The sequence below is a fragment of the Chiloscyllium plagiosum genome, unplaced genomic scaffold (assembly GCF_037043375.1).
Source record: "Chiloscyllium plagiosum isolate Xiang-an unplaced genomic scaffold, Cpla_swu_hap1 HiC_scaffold_12, whole genome shotgun sequence".
Taxonomy (NCBI): domain Eukaryota; kingdom Metazoa; phylum Chordata; class Chondrichthyes; order Orectolobiformes; family Hemiscylliidae; genus Chiloscyllium; species Chiloscyllium plagiosum.
The window spans coordinates 46,842,136-46,858,410 of NW_028270150.1; the positions used below are offsets into that span (position 1 = coordinate 46,842,136).

At 38.6% G+C, this 16,275-nt stretch overlaps 1 protein-coding gene across 1 annotated transcript in view; it reads right to left on the reverse strand.

Annotated features, from left to right (window-relative positions):
• The window catches only part of tbx15 (T-box transcription factor 15), a 104,681-nt gene that overhangs the window by 62,361 nt on the left and 26,045 nt on the right, over window positions 1–16,275 (reverse strand). The window contains exons 2-3 of the mRNA XM_043700961.2: window positions 8,148–8,373; window positions 249–350 (exon numbers count right to left, since the gene is read on the reverse strand). Of these exons, the coding sequence (XP_043556896.2) occupies window positions 249–350; window positions 8,148–8,373 (328 nt within the window). The remainder of the gene's footprint in view (window positions 1–248; window positions 351–8,147; window positions 8,374–16,275) is intronic.

Consider the following 16,275-nt stretch of genomic DNA (forward strand, 5'->3'; position numbering starts at 1 on the left):
AAGGAACAAACAATGAAAATCAACCTTAAACAATTTGAAATGCCTCATTAAGATACTTGCAACTTAATTTAACTTATAAAGTATTCCTGTTGTAGGTCTCCATCCAATGTACACCTTCTCTCGTAAATAGTGGGTATTTACATTATTAAATTATAACAGAATAAACAGGTTAAAACCCATCTTTTGGGACTAAAATTAAATATATCCATACAGTAAAACTGTAGTGACCCAACCACTGTGGAACATACCGGTATCTCTTGTTGTCAACAGGAATGATATCCATTGCTATATAGTATTGCTGATGAGGATCCAGCCCTGTGATTTTCACTCTAATTGCTGGGAACATTCGCCTGTGAATACAATCAACCATATGCTCCAGTTATAATGAGTTCATTAATAGGTTTTATGTTTCCCCTTTTACTCCATTCTCCACAAGCCATAATCATTCATTGAGGCTGTGTTTATCGACAACACCATGGCTAGATGGAGCAATGAACACACATATTCGGAAACACAATGCTGCAGTATGCTGTTGTCTAAGAAGTAATCTAATTCAGTCTTGCTTCAACCAAAAAACTTCCTACACAACACCGCACATAAGCCTCAGGCATAACATCGTTCAATATGTGTAGGGAATTATGTAAGAGAGATTGATTTATCCAAGTCTGTTTATGCTCCTCGTTCTTGAGGATCAATCAAGTTCCTATTGAGTGAAACTTCATTTCACTTAATGATATTTTCTTGTCAGATGTGATAAGCAAACAATTTTTGAGTTTTTTTTACTAATGAGATCGGTCATCTTGATAGTGAAGTATGCAGCAGATTCCAACCAGGAGAAATTGTGTGTTTATGTATGTTTGAACTGTATACATGCAGGTGGATCCCATTGGCCATTTTTAACAGAGATGCCCTATTGCTTGAGGTAAGAACATACACCCCATTCCCTGACTGGGAGTATAAACAGGTTACTATTGGGCACAGCAGAGTGCTGAAGAGTGGTCTATAAATTGATTTCTTCTACAGTTTCCCTTCTTTGCTTCAGGCTTGCATGTCCTGCTGTGAGAAAAGTGCCATTTTTTAAATATATAAGCTATGTTCCCCTCTTCCCCTATTCAATACTGAGAAATGTTCTCAGGCAATGAAGAAACATTTTTAGTATCCCTCACCACATCCTTAAATCTCAAAGCATGGGAATTTCTTTGGATGCTGGCTCATCCTCCAGTTTATAGCTGTGTTATAGGGTTTGGCTATTAGCCAAGCCTGAGGCAAAACATTCAGGATGAAATCGAATTTGCACACTATAACCATATACTGCTTTGGTCACTAGTATTTATCAAAACTCAGAACCATCTGAAGATTTTAGTTTATTGAACAATTCTAGGTCTGTTCCATATTCATAGTGTAATTTGAAATTCTATGACACTGAACCAAAATAGGGGACTGTCAGCTATACCAACTATTTCTAAGGAAAATCAATCAGTCCATTTCAAAACGTAAACTTACCTTCTGAACATTTTGTTTTGATTTGCCCTGAGCTGACACAAGGGACATTCTGAACTATTGGAAAACTGAAAATGTGCGCTGTGTTTTAACATGTATCCATTTTGTTACCCCCATTTGACCTTTATAAATTAGAACATAATCAACAACATAAACACATTATATCCTGGATGAAGTAATCTCTATTTGACGACAGATCTTGGGAGAGAAAACGAATAGGGCGCAAATTAGAAATAAAACAGCAAAAGTGAAAAGCAAATTTTAATTTACTCCAGTGCATTCAATAGGAAAATCAAACTTATTTAGAATTTCTTCATATTTGGTAATAGTCAGTTTCTGTGCCTGAGAAAGAGAAACTTGTTTCCACATAATTGAAAGTCGGTGAGTCCAAGAAGGGTTAATTCCTGCTTGAACTTGATTTGCAAGCTGCCCATTCTTGTACACATTCAAATTCACTTTCAAAGGGTTCTTGAGTACCAGTCATTTTACATATGGCTTGTGGAGCACAGAATAAGTGGTGACATGTATGCATAATGCAAGAGAGCTGTGTGCTTAGAATTCATTGCAATGAAATATAATGCCAGTTTGCATTTTCGCCTTTGCCCTCACGCAAAAAAATTTCAACAAGGGAATAACTGAAAGTGAAATTGTATGGCAGAAAGCGTTTAGAGAAGGGAATTAAAGGACTATTTTTATTAACATTGACTGCCTCAGGGATTTCCTTCCTCTTTAAACTTTTCAATGTTATACACTTAAATTTAGTTCCAAATGAAATCAATGCAGGGCAAGGTTCTGAAAACCATTCCTTGAAATGGTCAGATATCTGTATGGTTATTTCTCAATACTTTTTCAATTATATGTTCAAGGATTCATTTGAAATATTTTCAAAGTAATGCCCTGTTCACACTTATTACTTGAAAAATGTCAACTGTTTCGTTAGGTTTATGCATAACCGAGGGAAGCGAAGACCTAATAGCATTATCACTAGACTATTAATCAGGTTCTGGATCAGTGGTGCTGGAAGAGCACAGCAGTTCAGGCAGGTTACCAATTAATATTCTGGGGACCCAGGTCTGAAACCTGCAATGGCAGCTGGTGGAATTTTAATTCAATAAAATCTGGAATTAAGAGTCTAATGTGGACCATGAATCCATTGTTGATTGTTGAAAAATCGCATCTGGTTCATTAAAGTCCTTTAGGGAAGGAAACTACCATCCTTACATTGTCTGGCCTACAAATGACTCCAGACAGCCAGCAAAATGGTTGACTCTTACTACCCTTTAGGTAATTAAGGATTGGCAATAAATGCTGGCCCAGCCAGTATCCCATGATGCCCTTATCCCATGAATGAATAAACAAAAGGAAGGCATAATTTTGTCTTGGAGCAACACTACAAGGTTATCAAATAGAAGGCTTGATCAGTCTTGTGTCAGTAATCCCTGTAATCCCTATTTATTCCTAATTACATTTTAGCAAACTGGTTAGTGCAGTAAAATTAGAGACCAAGTCAATTCAAAGTTCCCTGGTACTTTTCCTAGCAGCTGGATAAAAAGACTTCCGTCAACAGTGGTCTGGGTGCTGTGATGCAGTGGACCTCTGGAGGAGGTCAAGACAGATCATCCACCTGGCATTCTAGCTTTATCTTTTACACCATTGTGCTGGGCTCTTCCATCATTGAGATTGTGGATAATTGTGGAGTCTCCTCCTCTGGTGAGTTGTTTAATTGTTCAACGCCATTCGCAACTGGATGTGGCAAGTTTATGGGACTTGGTCTAATCCGTTGGATGTAAAAATCAATTAGCCTTGTCTATCACTTCTACTTTATATTGTTTTGCATGCACATGTTTGTAAGTATGCCTGGTACTGCTTCTGGAATGGCCTCCAGTATTCTTCATTGAACCAGGGTTGATTCCCTGGCTTGAAGGTAATGATTGAATTGGGGAGGAGTGTATGGCTGGCCATGAGATTGCTGATTGTGCTAGAGTTCAATTCTGCTGCTGTTACTCTACACAGCCTCATGGATTCCTCTTGAATTGCTAGATTTGTCAAAGCCTGTCCCATTTACCATGGTGATAGTGCTGCTCTACATAATGGAGGATATCCTCAGTGTGCAGGCAGGACTTTATTTTCATAATGACTATGTGGTTATACTCTTACTGATGCTGTCCCAGACAGATGCATGAGGTGAAGTATATATTTCTCTCTTGTTTGTTGCCTCACTACCTGCCAGACCTGGTCTAGCAGCTATGTCCTTTAGGACCTAGGCAATTTGATCAGTAGTATTGCTGCTGAGCCATTGTTGGTGGTGGACATTGTGTATATTTTGCATCCTTGCTAGCTTCAGTGCTTCCTTCAACTGTTGTTCATAGTGCCTTGAAAGTGGAGTCGCAGGTAGATAGATAGTGAAGAAGGCGTTTGGTATGCTTTCCTTTATTGGTCAGAGTATTGAGTACAGGAGTTGGCAGGTCATGTTGCGGCTGTACAGGACATTGGTTAGGCCACTGTTGGAATCTTGCGTGCAATTCTGGTCTCTTTCCTATCGGAAAGATGTTGTGAAACTTGAAAGGGTTCAGAAAAGATTTACAAGGATGTTGCCAGGGTTGGAGGATCTGAGCTACAGGGAAGAGGCTGAATAGGCTGGGGCTGTTTTCCCTGGAGCATCGGAGGCTGAGGGGTGATCTTATAGAGGTTTACAAAATTATGAGGGGCATGGATAGGATAAGTAGACAAAGTATTTTCCCTGGGTTTGGGGAGTCCAGAACGAGAGGGCATAGGTTTAGGGTGAGAGGGGAAAGGTATAAAAGAGACCTAAGGGGCAACTTTTTCATGCAGAGGGTGGTACGTATATGGAATGAGCTGCCAGAGGATGTGGTGGAGGCTGGTACAATTGCAACATTTAAGAGGCATTTGGATGGGTATATGAATAGGAAGGATTTGGAGGGATATGGGCCGGGTGCTGGCAGGCGAGACTAGATTGGGTTGGGATATCTGGTCAGCATGGACGGGTTGGACCGAGCGGTCTGTTTCCATGCTGTACATCTCTATGACTTTATGGAGGAGTACTGATTCCTCTGAGCAGTGCTGAGGGAGGATGGTATGTAGCAATCAGCAAGAGGTTTCCTTGCCCATAGTTAACCTGAAGCAATGAGATTTCATGAGATCCATAGATAATGTTGAGGACTCCAAAGGCAACTTCCTCCTGACCACATACCACTACAATTCTGTGATGTGATTATGTCAGGCTGTTGCTTGTGTAGGCTGAGATAGCTCTCCCAATTTTGGCACTAGCCCTCAGATGTTAGCGAGATGTACTTTGCAATGTTGATAGTGTAACTCCTGCCATTGTTATTTCTGGTGCCTCGCTCAATGCCAGGTGGATTTTCTGGTTTCATTTCCTTTTTGACATTTTCTAGCAATTGTTACAACCGAATAGCTTGCTCAGAAATTTCAGAGAGCAGTTAAGAGTCAAACACATCGCTGTGGATCTGTAGGCTCAACCAGGAAACAATGGGTTCTTCCTTCCCTAAAGAACATTCATGAATGAGATTTGTTTTCTGATGATTCACAATGTTGACATGGTCAAGATTAGACTCTTTATTGCAATTTTTTAAAAAAATTCAATTTCCACCATTAACCATGGTAGGATTCAAACTTGGACCTCCAGAACATTACCTACATCCCTGGATTAGTATTACTACCTTTAGACGATCACCTCCCCCATTGTCTTGATGCATAAGCAGAATGCTCTATATGAACTGGGTTAATCCTTTAAAGTTTTCTGATGAAGGGAAGTAACACTTTGTGAAAAGAGCAATAATTGGGAGATTTATAGAATGAACCAATAAAAGAAATAGACACTACCTAGCTCCAGATTTCCACATTACTCCTGGCTGGTATTACTCTTGCAGAACCTACTAGAAAATCGAAGGCATCCAGTTGTGCTTTGGTCCCAGCTAATTTCTTGATTGTCTAACCAGCCTTGTAAAAGTTACAACCTCCACCTGCCTTTCACCAGAGAACTCATGTCAGGGAGTGGTATGTAAATATTCTGTTGTGCTGGGGACTTATCTAACCTGCAAGTCCACAGTTCAATGGATTAGTAAGTGTTCATTCTGCGACTGAATGTCAGTTCTCCGAGTGAAACAAGGACGGCTTGATATGTATGTAAATAGTCCCAGCTGGGGGCGGTTGTCAATTCAGGCATGGAAAATAGCCTGAACATCCCAACGTTTTTTTGGTTTCCCAAAATCCGTTTGAAATGCTTATATAGGGGAGATGACAAGAGTGACGGGGGAGGACATCTTGAGCTGCCACCCAATGGAAAGCAGGGAAGCAAATCTTTCAGGTGCATGGGGCACACAGGTACAAAAGCATTATCTGATGTGACAGCGGTACACACAGGCCCTCTGCAAAAGAGGTCTGCTCCTGCAATCTGTGGTGCTATTAGTGTGAGTCAGCACTGGCAGGCACCATCCCTGTGCAACAGTCAGGATTACAGATTCTATATCCTTAAAGCAAAAGGCTTATGCCAAAGAAACAGCCTATACAGCTTAGATCAACATTTCTGTTAATAAATCATCTCCAAATATGTAAATATTGAGGGAAAAGGTTAAGTAAATTATTTAAACATTTTAATTCATGAGAACTGTGATTTGAATAGGTTCTTTTTCAATCCCTATATTCTAAGCCAGCTGTTGGCAGCTTCAAATTTCATGAATCCAAGTTTTGTTAATTCTTGGCGAGGTTGCAAGGTTTGCATGTAGAATGGGTCGGGAGAACCAAAGACGTTTCTTGAAAACTATATAATTTACCATGAATCCGAAACTTTGTAAACATAACAAAATGTGAAGCTTTTCAAATGTTCATATTTGATTAATTTTTCTAATCAAGGTACTCTTTTTTTGTCATGATAATGTTTTGTTACTCATGCCCTGCTCAACAGGCACCAGGGCCTTTAGCCAATCAGCCCGACAAGTCTTAATTTAATTAACTGTTAGCAAGTGATTCAATTGTATAATAGAATTAGGTTGGGTTGCAATCTATTGTCTTACTTCCCTGTCTCCAGACATGTGCATCAACATCTTACTGGATAGTTAATAAACATAATTATCTAACACCGGTGTGGGAGTGACTTGGAGCAACAACAATACATATTTAGCCCCTTTAACAACATTCTAATCTAGTTTACAAGAAATTGGAGTTCAGCAACCAGAAATTATATGCATTAACCAAAACAAAGTCAAAAAGACAGGCTTCAAAGAATAAAGAACAAAGAAAATTACAGGAACAGGGTCTTCGGCCCTCCAAGCCTGTGTCGATCCAGATCCTCTATCTAAATTTGCCGCCTGTTTTAGAACATAGAACATCACAGCATAGTACATGTCCTTCGGCCCTCAATGTTGCGCCGACCTGTCATACTAATCTGAAGCACATCTAACCTACACTATTCCATGTACGTCCATATGCTTGTCCAATGACGACTTAAAAATATTTAAAGTTTTCTAAGGGTAACTATCCTTCTGCTCCCTGCCCATTCATGTATCTGTCTAGATACATCTTAAATGGCGCTATCGTTCCTACCCTCCCCACCTCCGCTGGCAATGAATTCCAGGCACCCACTGCCCTCTGCATGGAGAACTTTCCACCCATATCTCCCCTAAATCTTCCCCCTCTCACTTTGAACTTGTGACCCCCAGTAATTGAGGGAGAAAGCTTTTTGCTATCTAGCCTATCTATACCTCTCATGATTTTGTATACCCAATCAGGCTTCCCCCACCTCATCAATCTCTGTCTTTCTAATGAAAATAATCCTAATTTATTCAACCCCTCTTCATAGCTAGCGCCCTCCATACCAGGCAACATCCTGGTGAACCTCTTCTGCACCCTCTCCAAAGCATCCACCTCCTTTTGGTAATGTGGTGACCAGAACAGTACACAGTATTCCAAATGTGGCCAAACCAAAGTCTTATACAAATGTCCTCTTCAAGGAGATTTTTGAAAGTGAAGAAATAGGTGGATAGGCAGAGTTTAGGGTCGTGTTTCCCAAACGTGTTCTCACTGTGACTCCATTTTGCGGTTTAAAAATAAATGTTGCAACTACTCAGTGAGCACAGAGAGAGCAGGGATATGTCAGAAATGGAGCACAGTTGTTATGAGTTGATAAGCGCACCTGCTTCAGAACGCATGACTCCAAAAATTCAGCTTGTGACCTCACTTGAAGTCCTGAACCCCACTCTAAGAAGCCATGGTTTAGAGAGTGAATTTCAAAGTGTAGGGATAAGATCAGTAAAGGCTTAGCGACTGAAATGGGATAGAGTGAGGATAGGGGTGAGTGGGAGAGAGGGAGGATACAAAGAATAGTTCAGGGTCAGAGTAACAAAGACTGTGTGTTGGAAGACTGATGACAAATGGGGAGGAAGAGACGAAAGTGAGAAAAACGCTTTTGAATCAATGCTGTATGGGTTGGAGAGCCGTTGGTGATAAAAAATTTTGAAAGACAGGATACAGCTCTGGAAAGACTAGATAAACCTATTATGAATGTCATTGCAATTGCAAAAAAAAAAAGCTTGAAACAATACTACAGACTGAACTTTTTTTTAGAAACTGGTTTACATTTAAAATCATCAAAAGGCAATCTTGTCTCATACCTTCCAGCTTTGGTAATAATCATTTCAGTGCCAATGTCATGAAATCTTTTCCAAAGATCAACACATTGCAATTCCATCTGAATCTCATCCATGGAGGAGGTTGGAAGAGATGTGGTGGAGTTAGGAGTGAGTTCTGCAGGAGAGCTGTAGGAACAAGCAGTATGTTGGGTTGGACTCTCACCGTCTGCTCCTGGGCTGTGTTCCTGATCTGAGCTCAGCTGGGACTCTGCAAACACAATGCAGGAAATCTCATTCAACAATAGACTTAAAGGAAACTAAGCATATGAGAAGCATGTAGTCAAAATACAAAATTTTAGTAATTAGAAAAAGTTAATTAGTACCATGCAATGGAATAAAAGTTAACACTTTGCTTCATTATCAACCATGAAGACAGAAATTTAAATTGAGGATACTGGTAATCTAGTGCCTGTCAACGTTCCTCCACAAGGAATGTAAACCTTAGTTATCATTCTTTCCTTTTTAGTTTGAACTCTTCGTAATGATTATCACCTTTTTATTTAAGGGTCATGCTTATCACTTCACTTACCTTCAACCATCTTATCCGCCAAAGTCTAGAAGTCACTAAGCCCCATTGCCTTGTTACATTATCGCTATATTAAAATGCTTCTTTGAATGCACCTTCAGTCACCTCCCAAAATTCCCTTTATTCTTAGATACTTCTGACTCCCAAATATAAGTGCTTCGGTAGATATAACAAAGTTAAAAGGTATCAATAAGTGTGAGTTCTTCTTTAAAGCTTCTTTTTTGCCATATGACTTTTTTATTATTTATCTTCTTATTGAAAGCATCAGCATCTTACTATATTTTAGCAATGTATAACTGCTCATTAGGCAAATCACAGATTTAACTTCAGCCTTGCCGCATCATATTGATAAGGTGAAGATTGCATAGATGCTAATGACATCTCCACACATCACTAGCATGAGTAACCCCTGGGAATCATAATTATATTTTTTGTATTAAATATCAATTAGAAATGTTGTTGCTTAAGCTACGCCACAGCACCTTGAGAGTTCATACAGTGCAATTCCTTTTAACCTGCTAGTAATAAAAAAATTATTTGCAAAGTTGTCAAAACATGATTTGCAAAGAAGTGAATTAGTGACATTGGGATTTCATGATTAAAATCTAGGTCTACAAAGAGATGTGGTTAGGTCTGTTTTCTGTTCTCAGGTCTTTAAACAAAACCCTTATTAAGCTAGTTCTAGTGCAATATATGAAAAAAATTGGACAATCTAGATTCTAGTTCTGCACTTGTATGAATCTCAAAATAGTGAGCAAATTAACAACAAAATAAAAGTCTCTTCCCAAATGTTATACTTCACATAAATCACTTTCCCCACCCCATTCCCCAACTGTAAATATAACAGGCTTCATTTTGCTGATGATTGACATTGCCATTCTCTCTGCTGAGTACATATGATGACTTAAGCTTAATTTAACTGTTTATCTCGAGATAAATGCAAACATAAGTTGCAATCAGTTGAACAGCCATACGTAAAACTCATCACAGTTTTATCCAATGTAATTAATAATAAGGGCAGTGGCAACGTGAGAAGGAAACTTTTTTTTAATGCAGCGAGTGGTTAACATCAGGATTGTGGTGCAGGAAGAATTGCTTATTTACCCAAAGAGAAAAAAAATTGCAGGGCAAGAAATTTCCCTGGAGCTTCACAGGCTGAGGGGTGACCTTATAGAGGTTTACAAAATTATGAGGGGCATGGATAGGATAAATAGACAAAGTCTTTTCCCTGGAGTGGGGGAGTTCAGAACTAGAGGCCATAGGTTTAGGGTGAGGGGGGGAAAGATATAAAAGAGACCAAAAGGGCAACTTTTTCACACAGAGGGTGGTACATGTATGGAATGAACTGCCAGAGGAAGTGTTGGAGGCTGGTACAATTGCAACATTTAAAAGGAATTTGGATGGGTATATGAATAAGAAGGGTTTGGAGGGATATGGGCCGGGTGCTGGCAGGTGGGACTAGATTGGGTTGGGACATCTGGTTGGCGTGGATGGTTTGGATCGAAGGGTCTGTTTCCATGCTGTACATCTCTATGACTCTAAGAAGGGAAGGTTGGGAGATTGGACCTAGCTGAATTGCTCCTGCGACAAGCTGACATAGACATGGTGGGCAAAATGTGCTGAAACCAATCGATTATTCTGTGAATCTATGCTTATTTAGTGCTTAATAACAGAATACCTGTGTAATGGAGATAGTGGAAATATGCAACAAAAAGCTCATAAAATTAAAGAATCCCTCCAGTGTAAAAGCAGGCCATTTGGCTCATTGAGTCCACACCAATCTGCCAAAGAACATCCAGTTCAAAATATTGCATACTGTTTTAACTTTTTGGGAAGGAACATTAACTGGCATTGTTATGTTAACCATCTTATACTCAGTTCATTTTTTAACATTATGTAGCCACATTATACTTTGAAATACAGGTTTTAAAAAGTAACTCTTCTTCCAAAAAATGTTAGTGGAAAAATGTTGCAGAATTCCCAAAACATGACATTTGTAGTCACCTTGCTGTATGTCTGTTTATATAGAAAAAAAGAAATAGCCTTATGCAAACTCAGAAATAATATGCTTCTAGATTAAATTTACTTAATGGAATTTACCTACTAAGTACAATATCCACTATACTCATTAATCACTGAGAGTAGACCTGATGCCACTCACAATGGTGTGCCACATTCTTGAAAGGCAGCAATGACCAGAATCAGTTACCTCATATCAGCGACTGTTATTTTTAACAATAGGCAAGTGTTTACAAGCTCCATTTAGCTTAAATTAATAATACTTTTAGCCAAAATAATTACTCACATCCAGGAAAACTGAAAGTTCAATTTTGGAGGGAATGGTGAACGTAGGGCTCAATTCTGATGAATGTATCATTAGGTTGCCAAGAAAATTTATTCTTGGATGAAAATTCTGCTTGGATGAAAATTCTGCTTGGATGAGGATTGTTGGAAATTGCAGGTTAAAAGTAGCCAATTGGCAGAATTTTTGCACCATAGCCTCAGAAATTATTCATTCAATCTAAACAACATTAATAGAAAACACTTAACAAAACATGCATTTTGCATAGAAGTAAATTGTATTCTGATAGCTCTCAATAAAACATTTGTACCTTTAATTATGCACCTGTCTTGAATAATAATTATACTTATAATTCCTGAATTTGAATTTTAGAATCCAGACTCTATTTAAAGGGGAGCTCTGTTTCTAAATATAGTGAAAGAACTTGCATTTATGTAGCAATTTTCATGATCTCAGAAAGTTCCAAAGTGTTTTGCAGCCATGAAATGTAGCTACTGTTGAGGGAAATATTGGTAGTCAATTTGTGCACAGGAAGCTCCCACAAACAAAGGTACAGTGGCCAGCTAATCTGAAATGAGTGGTATTACTTAAACAATAACTACTGACCAGGAAATCAGAGATAACTCAACTGTTTTTCAAAATAACAATGTGTAATCTTTTGTCGCCACCTTTACAGCATTTGAGCTCTTGGTTTAATGTCTCATTGAAAGACAACATCTCTGATAGTGCAATACATCATTAACATATTTAGTGTAGAATATGACTCAAGTGTCCAGAGAGGGACTGTGAACCTACAATGTCCTGACTCAAACAAAAATGCCATGACTATCCATTGTTGATTTCAATGAAGACTCATAACTGGAATGATCCCAACTGATTTTGCCAGTTTGAATTTTCTGCCTGGAATAGTGATTCAGATATCTGGCATAGAATTAATTTTGTTCAGAATTGCAAATAAAGTTCTTCACTTTCAAATGCCAGACCACAGCAGCTTGCAGTACATTGTGGAACCAATGCAACTTGGAGTAAGTAGTGTTATTATTTTATAAATAGAATATATCATAAAGTTTTATTTGTAGAACATGCTAGAATCTTATATGCATTTCAAAGAGAATTTGTTAAACACAGAACAATGAATATACCTCATTGACTGATGTTTTAAATGCTACATTAACCTAAAGTGACTCAAAGTACAACTACTATCAACAGGATTATCAGATTTTGAAGGGTGCATCTAAAACAGCTAATTATAACTTTTAAAAGTACAATGATTCGTTGGTAAGAATAGAATTCTAACATTGTATGCATTTTAGAAACCCTTGGAGAAAGGAAAGCAACATGGCTTTTTCACTGATCTGCTAAGGTTATGGTATGCAATCTGAAAATTCCTGCAGAACTTTTCCACAGCCTGTTCATATCACATACAATGTCATGCTTTCCTGAAGCTACTCTCACAGCTTTCATGGAAGGTCTTTAGAAAATTGGGTGAAATAGCCTTCCAGTTAAACTTTTACTGAAGTTATACCAGGAGGCTCAAGGGAAATCCTATGGAAATTTCAGGCTCCTACCTGCAAAGGAACTTTCATGCATTAGTGAGCAGTTTTAGATTGGCAGCAAAAATCATGCACAGTATTAGGTTCGGTTATGACCAGAAAAAATCTTACAGAAATCAATTTGTGTTCACTATCAAAACATGTTTGAAAATGAACATGGTCCAAGATTTTAAAGTACTGAGAGGAATGGACATGCAAAGCTATTTAAATATACAAGCAATGTAAACTTAGGTTATGATTTCAGAAACAGAGAACATGATAAAAGTGGATACAACTCAATCAAGCTATCGAGTCATAGAGTCATAGAGATGTACAGCATGGAAACAGACCCTTCGGTCCAACCCATCCATGCCTACCAGATATCCCAACCCAATCTAGCCCTACCTGCCAGCACCCGGCCCATATCCCTCCAAACCTCTCCTATTCATATACCCATCCAAATGCCTCTTAAATGTTGCAACTGTACCAGCCTCCACCACTTCCTCTGACAACTCATTCCATACACGTACCACCTTGTGTGTGAAAAGATTGCCTCTTTGGTCTCTTTTATATCTTTTCCCTCTCACTCTAAACCTATGCCCCCTAGTTCTGGACTCCCCGACCCCTATTTACCCTATCCATGCTCCTCATAATTTTGTAAACCTCTATAAGGTCAGCCCTCAGCCTCCGATGCTCCAGGAAAAACAGCCCCAGCCTGTACAGCCTCTCCCTATAGCTCAAATCCTCCAACCCTGGCAACATTCTTGTAAATCTTTTCTGAACCTTTTCAAGCTTCACATCTTTCCGATAGGAAGGAGACCAGAATTGCACACAATATTCCAACAGTGGTTGAGATTAGATAACTCTCCACCACAATGTAATGAATATGTGAAACACGTTATATGGTATGACAGGTACATAGGGGATGTGAAATGGTAGAATGAACTTGAATAGAATGGGACAAAATAAAATGTGGATTAGCACAGTAGTATTTTGACACAGAAGAGCTTTGGTATACATTATATAGTCAGAACTCTAGCCCTGAAAGATGACTGGAATAAATTATCAACTAGGAGAAAGTGAGGACTGCAGATGCTAGAGATCAGAGCTGAAAAATGTGTTGCTGGAAAAGCGCAGCAGGTCAGGCAGCATCCAAAGAGCAGGAGAATCAACGTTTCGGGCCTAAGCCCTGAAGAAGGGCTTATGCCCGAAACGTCGATTCTCCTGCTCCTTGGATGCTGCCTGACCTGCTGCGCTTTTCCAACAACACATTTTTCAGCTCTAGAATAAATTATCAGGCTTAATGACCCAATAGAAAAATGATAGAAAACAGTTATTTGCTGAATAATTAAATCTTTATGTTGCAAAACAGCAAAGCATAACATTTCTTGCTGAGAACATTATGCTAATTTGTAGCACTTGCAACTCCTACTAGAAAGAGTAATTTAAAAAGCAATCTAAATTCATTAGTTCTTAAGGTAAGCGAAACTGCACACAGAACGTAAAAACAAAATACTGCAAATGCAGGAAATCTGAAATAAATAGAAACAGAGTTAACGTTTCCAGTCCACTATGACTCTGAGTCATACTGGACTCAAAACATTAACTCTGTTTCTTTTTCCATATATGCTGCCACATATGCTGAGTTTCTCCAGCATTTTCTGTGCTTGTTGCGTACAGAATACTATTGACAGACCAGAAGTATTTTATGTTCTTGAACAATGCAATATTTTGAAACACTGCATCCAAGAAATTGAACTATGTGGCACAGTGGTTAGCATTGCTGCCTCACAGCGTCAGAGACGTGGGTTCAATTCCCGCCTCGGGCAACTGTCTGTGTGGAATTTGCATGTTCTCTCAGTGTCTGTGTGGGTTTCTGCCCCCAGTCCAAAGATGTGAGAGTTAGGTAAATTGGGCATGCTAAATTACCCGTAGTGTTAGATGTAAGGGAATGGGTCTGGGTGGGTTGCTCTTCGGATGGTCGGTGTGGACTTGTTGGGCCGAAGGGCCTGTTTCCACACTAAGTAATCTAATCTAAATTATGTTGAATTAGTTCCTTCTACCATTCAGTGTGCAATGTACTTCTCATTAAATTCATGGCTACCCTCCATTCCTTGTTCTATGAAGTTGTGACGTAGGAACTGAAAACACACAACTTATGCAGCCAGAACCTGTCATTTTAACTTTTGATAGGAATTCATCTTCACATGTTGTTTTAACAATAGGCAATGTAGCAGCCAGTTAATGGTGCAGAAGTCCAACTTTTAAAAATTTGGCAGTCTTAAGTTATACATAGAGTATCAAACATCTGGCTGATTGAAAAGTAGCAATTAATTATTAGAATCCTACTGGGACTTATAAAGTGCCTGATGCTCTTTCATATTTATCACTTCTTAGAAATGCTCAATTGAATTATAATCTTCTAACCCCTTGATGTTCACCTATTCTTCTACATACTCCTTGTTCTTCATGATGTCAATATCGCAACTTTTCACTATAGAAGTACACGTGTTGAAAGATATTAATCCACTTGGGTTTCAAAGTCACTTAAATATAAAGCACTGTCAAGTGGCATATTGAATCTTTGTATTAGCACAAACTAAGAAATGCAGTCGATTTCAAAAATCTCCTGAACCATGAAGTTGAAACGTTTACTCACATCATGGTGTGGAGTATAGTGTCGAGGCTAGTCGTTTCCCAAAAGGGAAGAAGCCAGGGAAAATTAAAGTGGAACAGATTTCCAAACCAGTCAGTCATTCTTTTGTACCTCTGGGTTGATGCAGCATTGGTAGAGACTTTTAATTTTTTTTTGGTTATGAATTGCTCATGGGGTAGGAATGTCCAATTGAGTAAAGGGAAAAAATAACAAAGAGGGCAGTTAACAGCATAAAAAATGCAGATTCAAAATACCAACATTTAAAGTTCTCACTTTACTTTATTGATTTATCTAATATTGAGGGGAATCACTTAAGAAACTGTCACAAACAAAAGTCATAAACTACATGAAATCCCCTAATAGGAGCTTTCTTAAAACACAGAAACAATTTAAGTAGCTTGAAAAAGGATGTAAAGCTGAATTGTGCAACTGGTTTGAGTCACAGATTTCTGTGACATATGGCTCTGCAGCTCAAATCCCTCAGATACCAAAAAATACTTTTGCAATTTCATCAGTTCTCATTCCAGCTGCCAGGTGGGAAGCAAAGAAGCTTGCCTTAAGGGCAAAAAAAAACCTGATGGAAGTGCTGTTCACATTTCATATATTTAACAATCATCTTTGGGTTGAACAACAGTGTGACCCCAGGATGTCATGGAAGCAATTTCCAATGTGAACAATACTTTGCCTAAGGACACTGAGCAAAAGTCAAAAAGCAAAAATTAACCAAGATCTAGCCTTAGAAAGCCACATTTAACTTGTGCGATTAGTTGATTGTACATGCCTCCAATCTGAATATGTTCTGTCCCTATAGAATTGAGATGCATCAGTTATTCAATTTTGTATCATACACAAAGAAGACAAGAGATTAAAATGAAGTTAAGTGCTTTCAAATGGCTTGTTAAATTTTAAAACGTCAAAATTTTATTTGGAAAACAAGCTGAATGTTTCTATTTTGAACAGTTCACCTAAATTTTCTAGCTTTTTCTCTTTTCCTTTACTGAAAGTCAGCCTAGGAAATGTTTGACAGGTCTCCACTGTTCTCTAGCACCTTGGTAAAATTGATATTTAAGTCAGTGAATCTAATTAGTGCATGA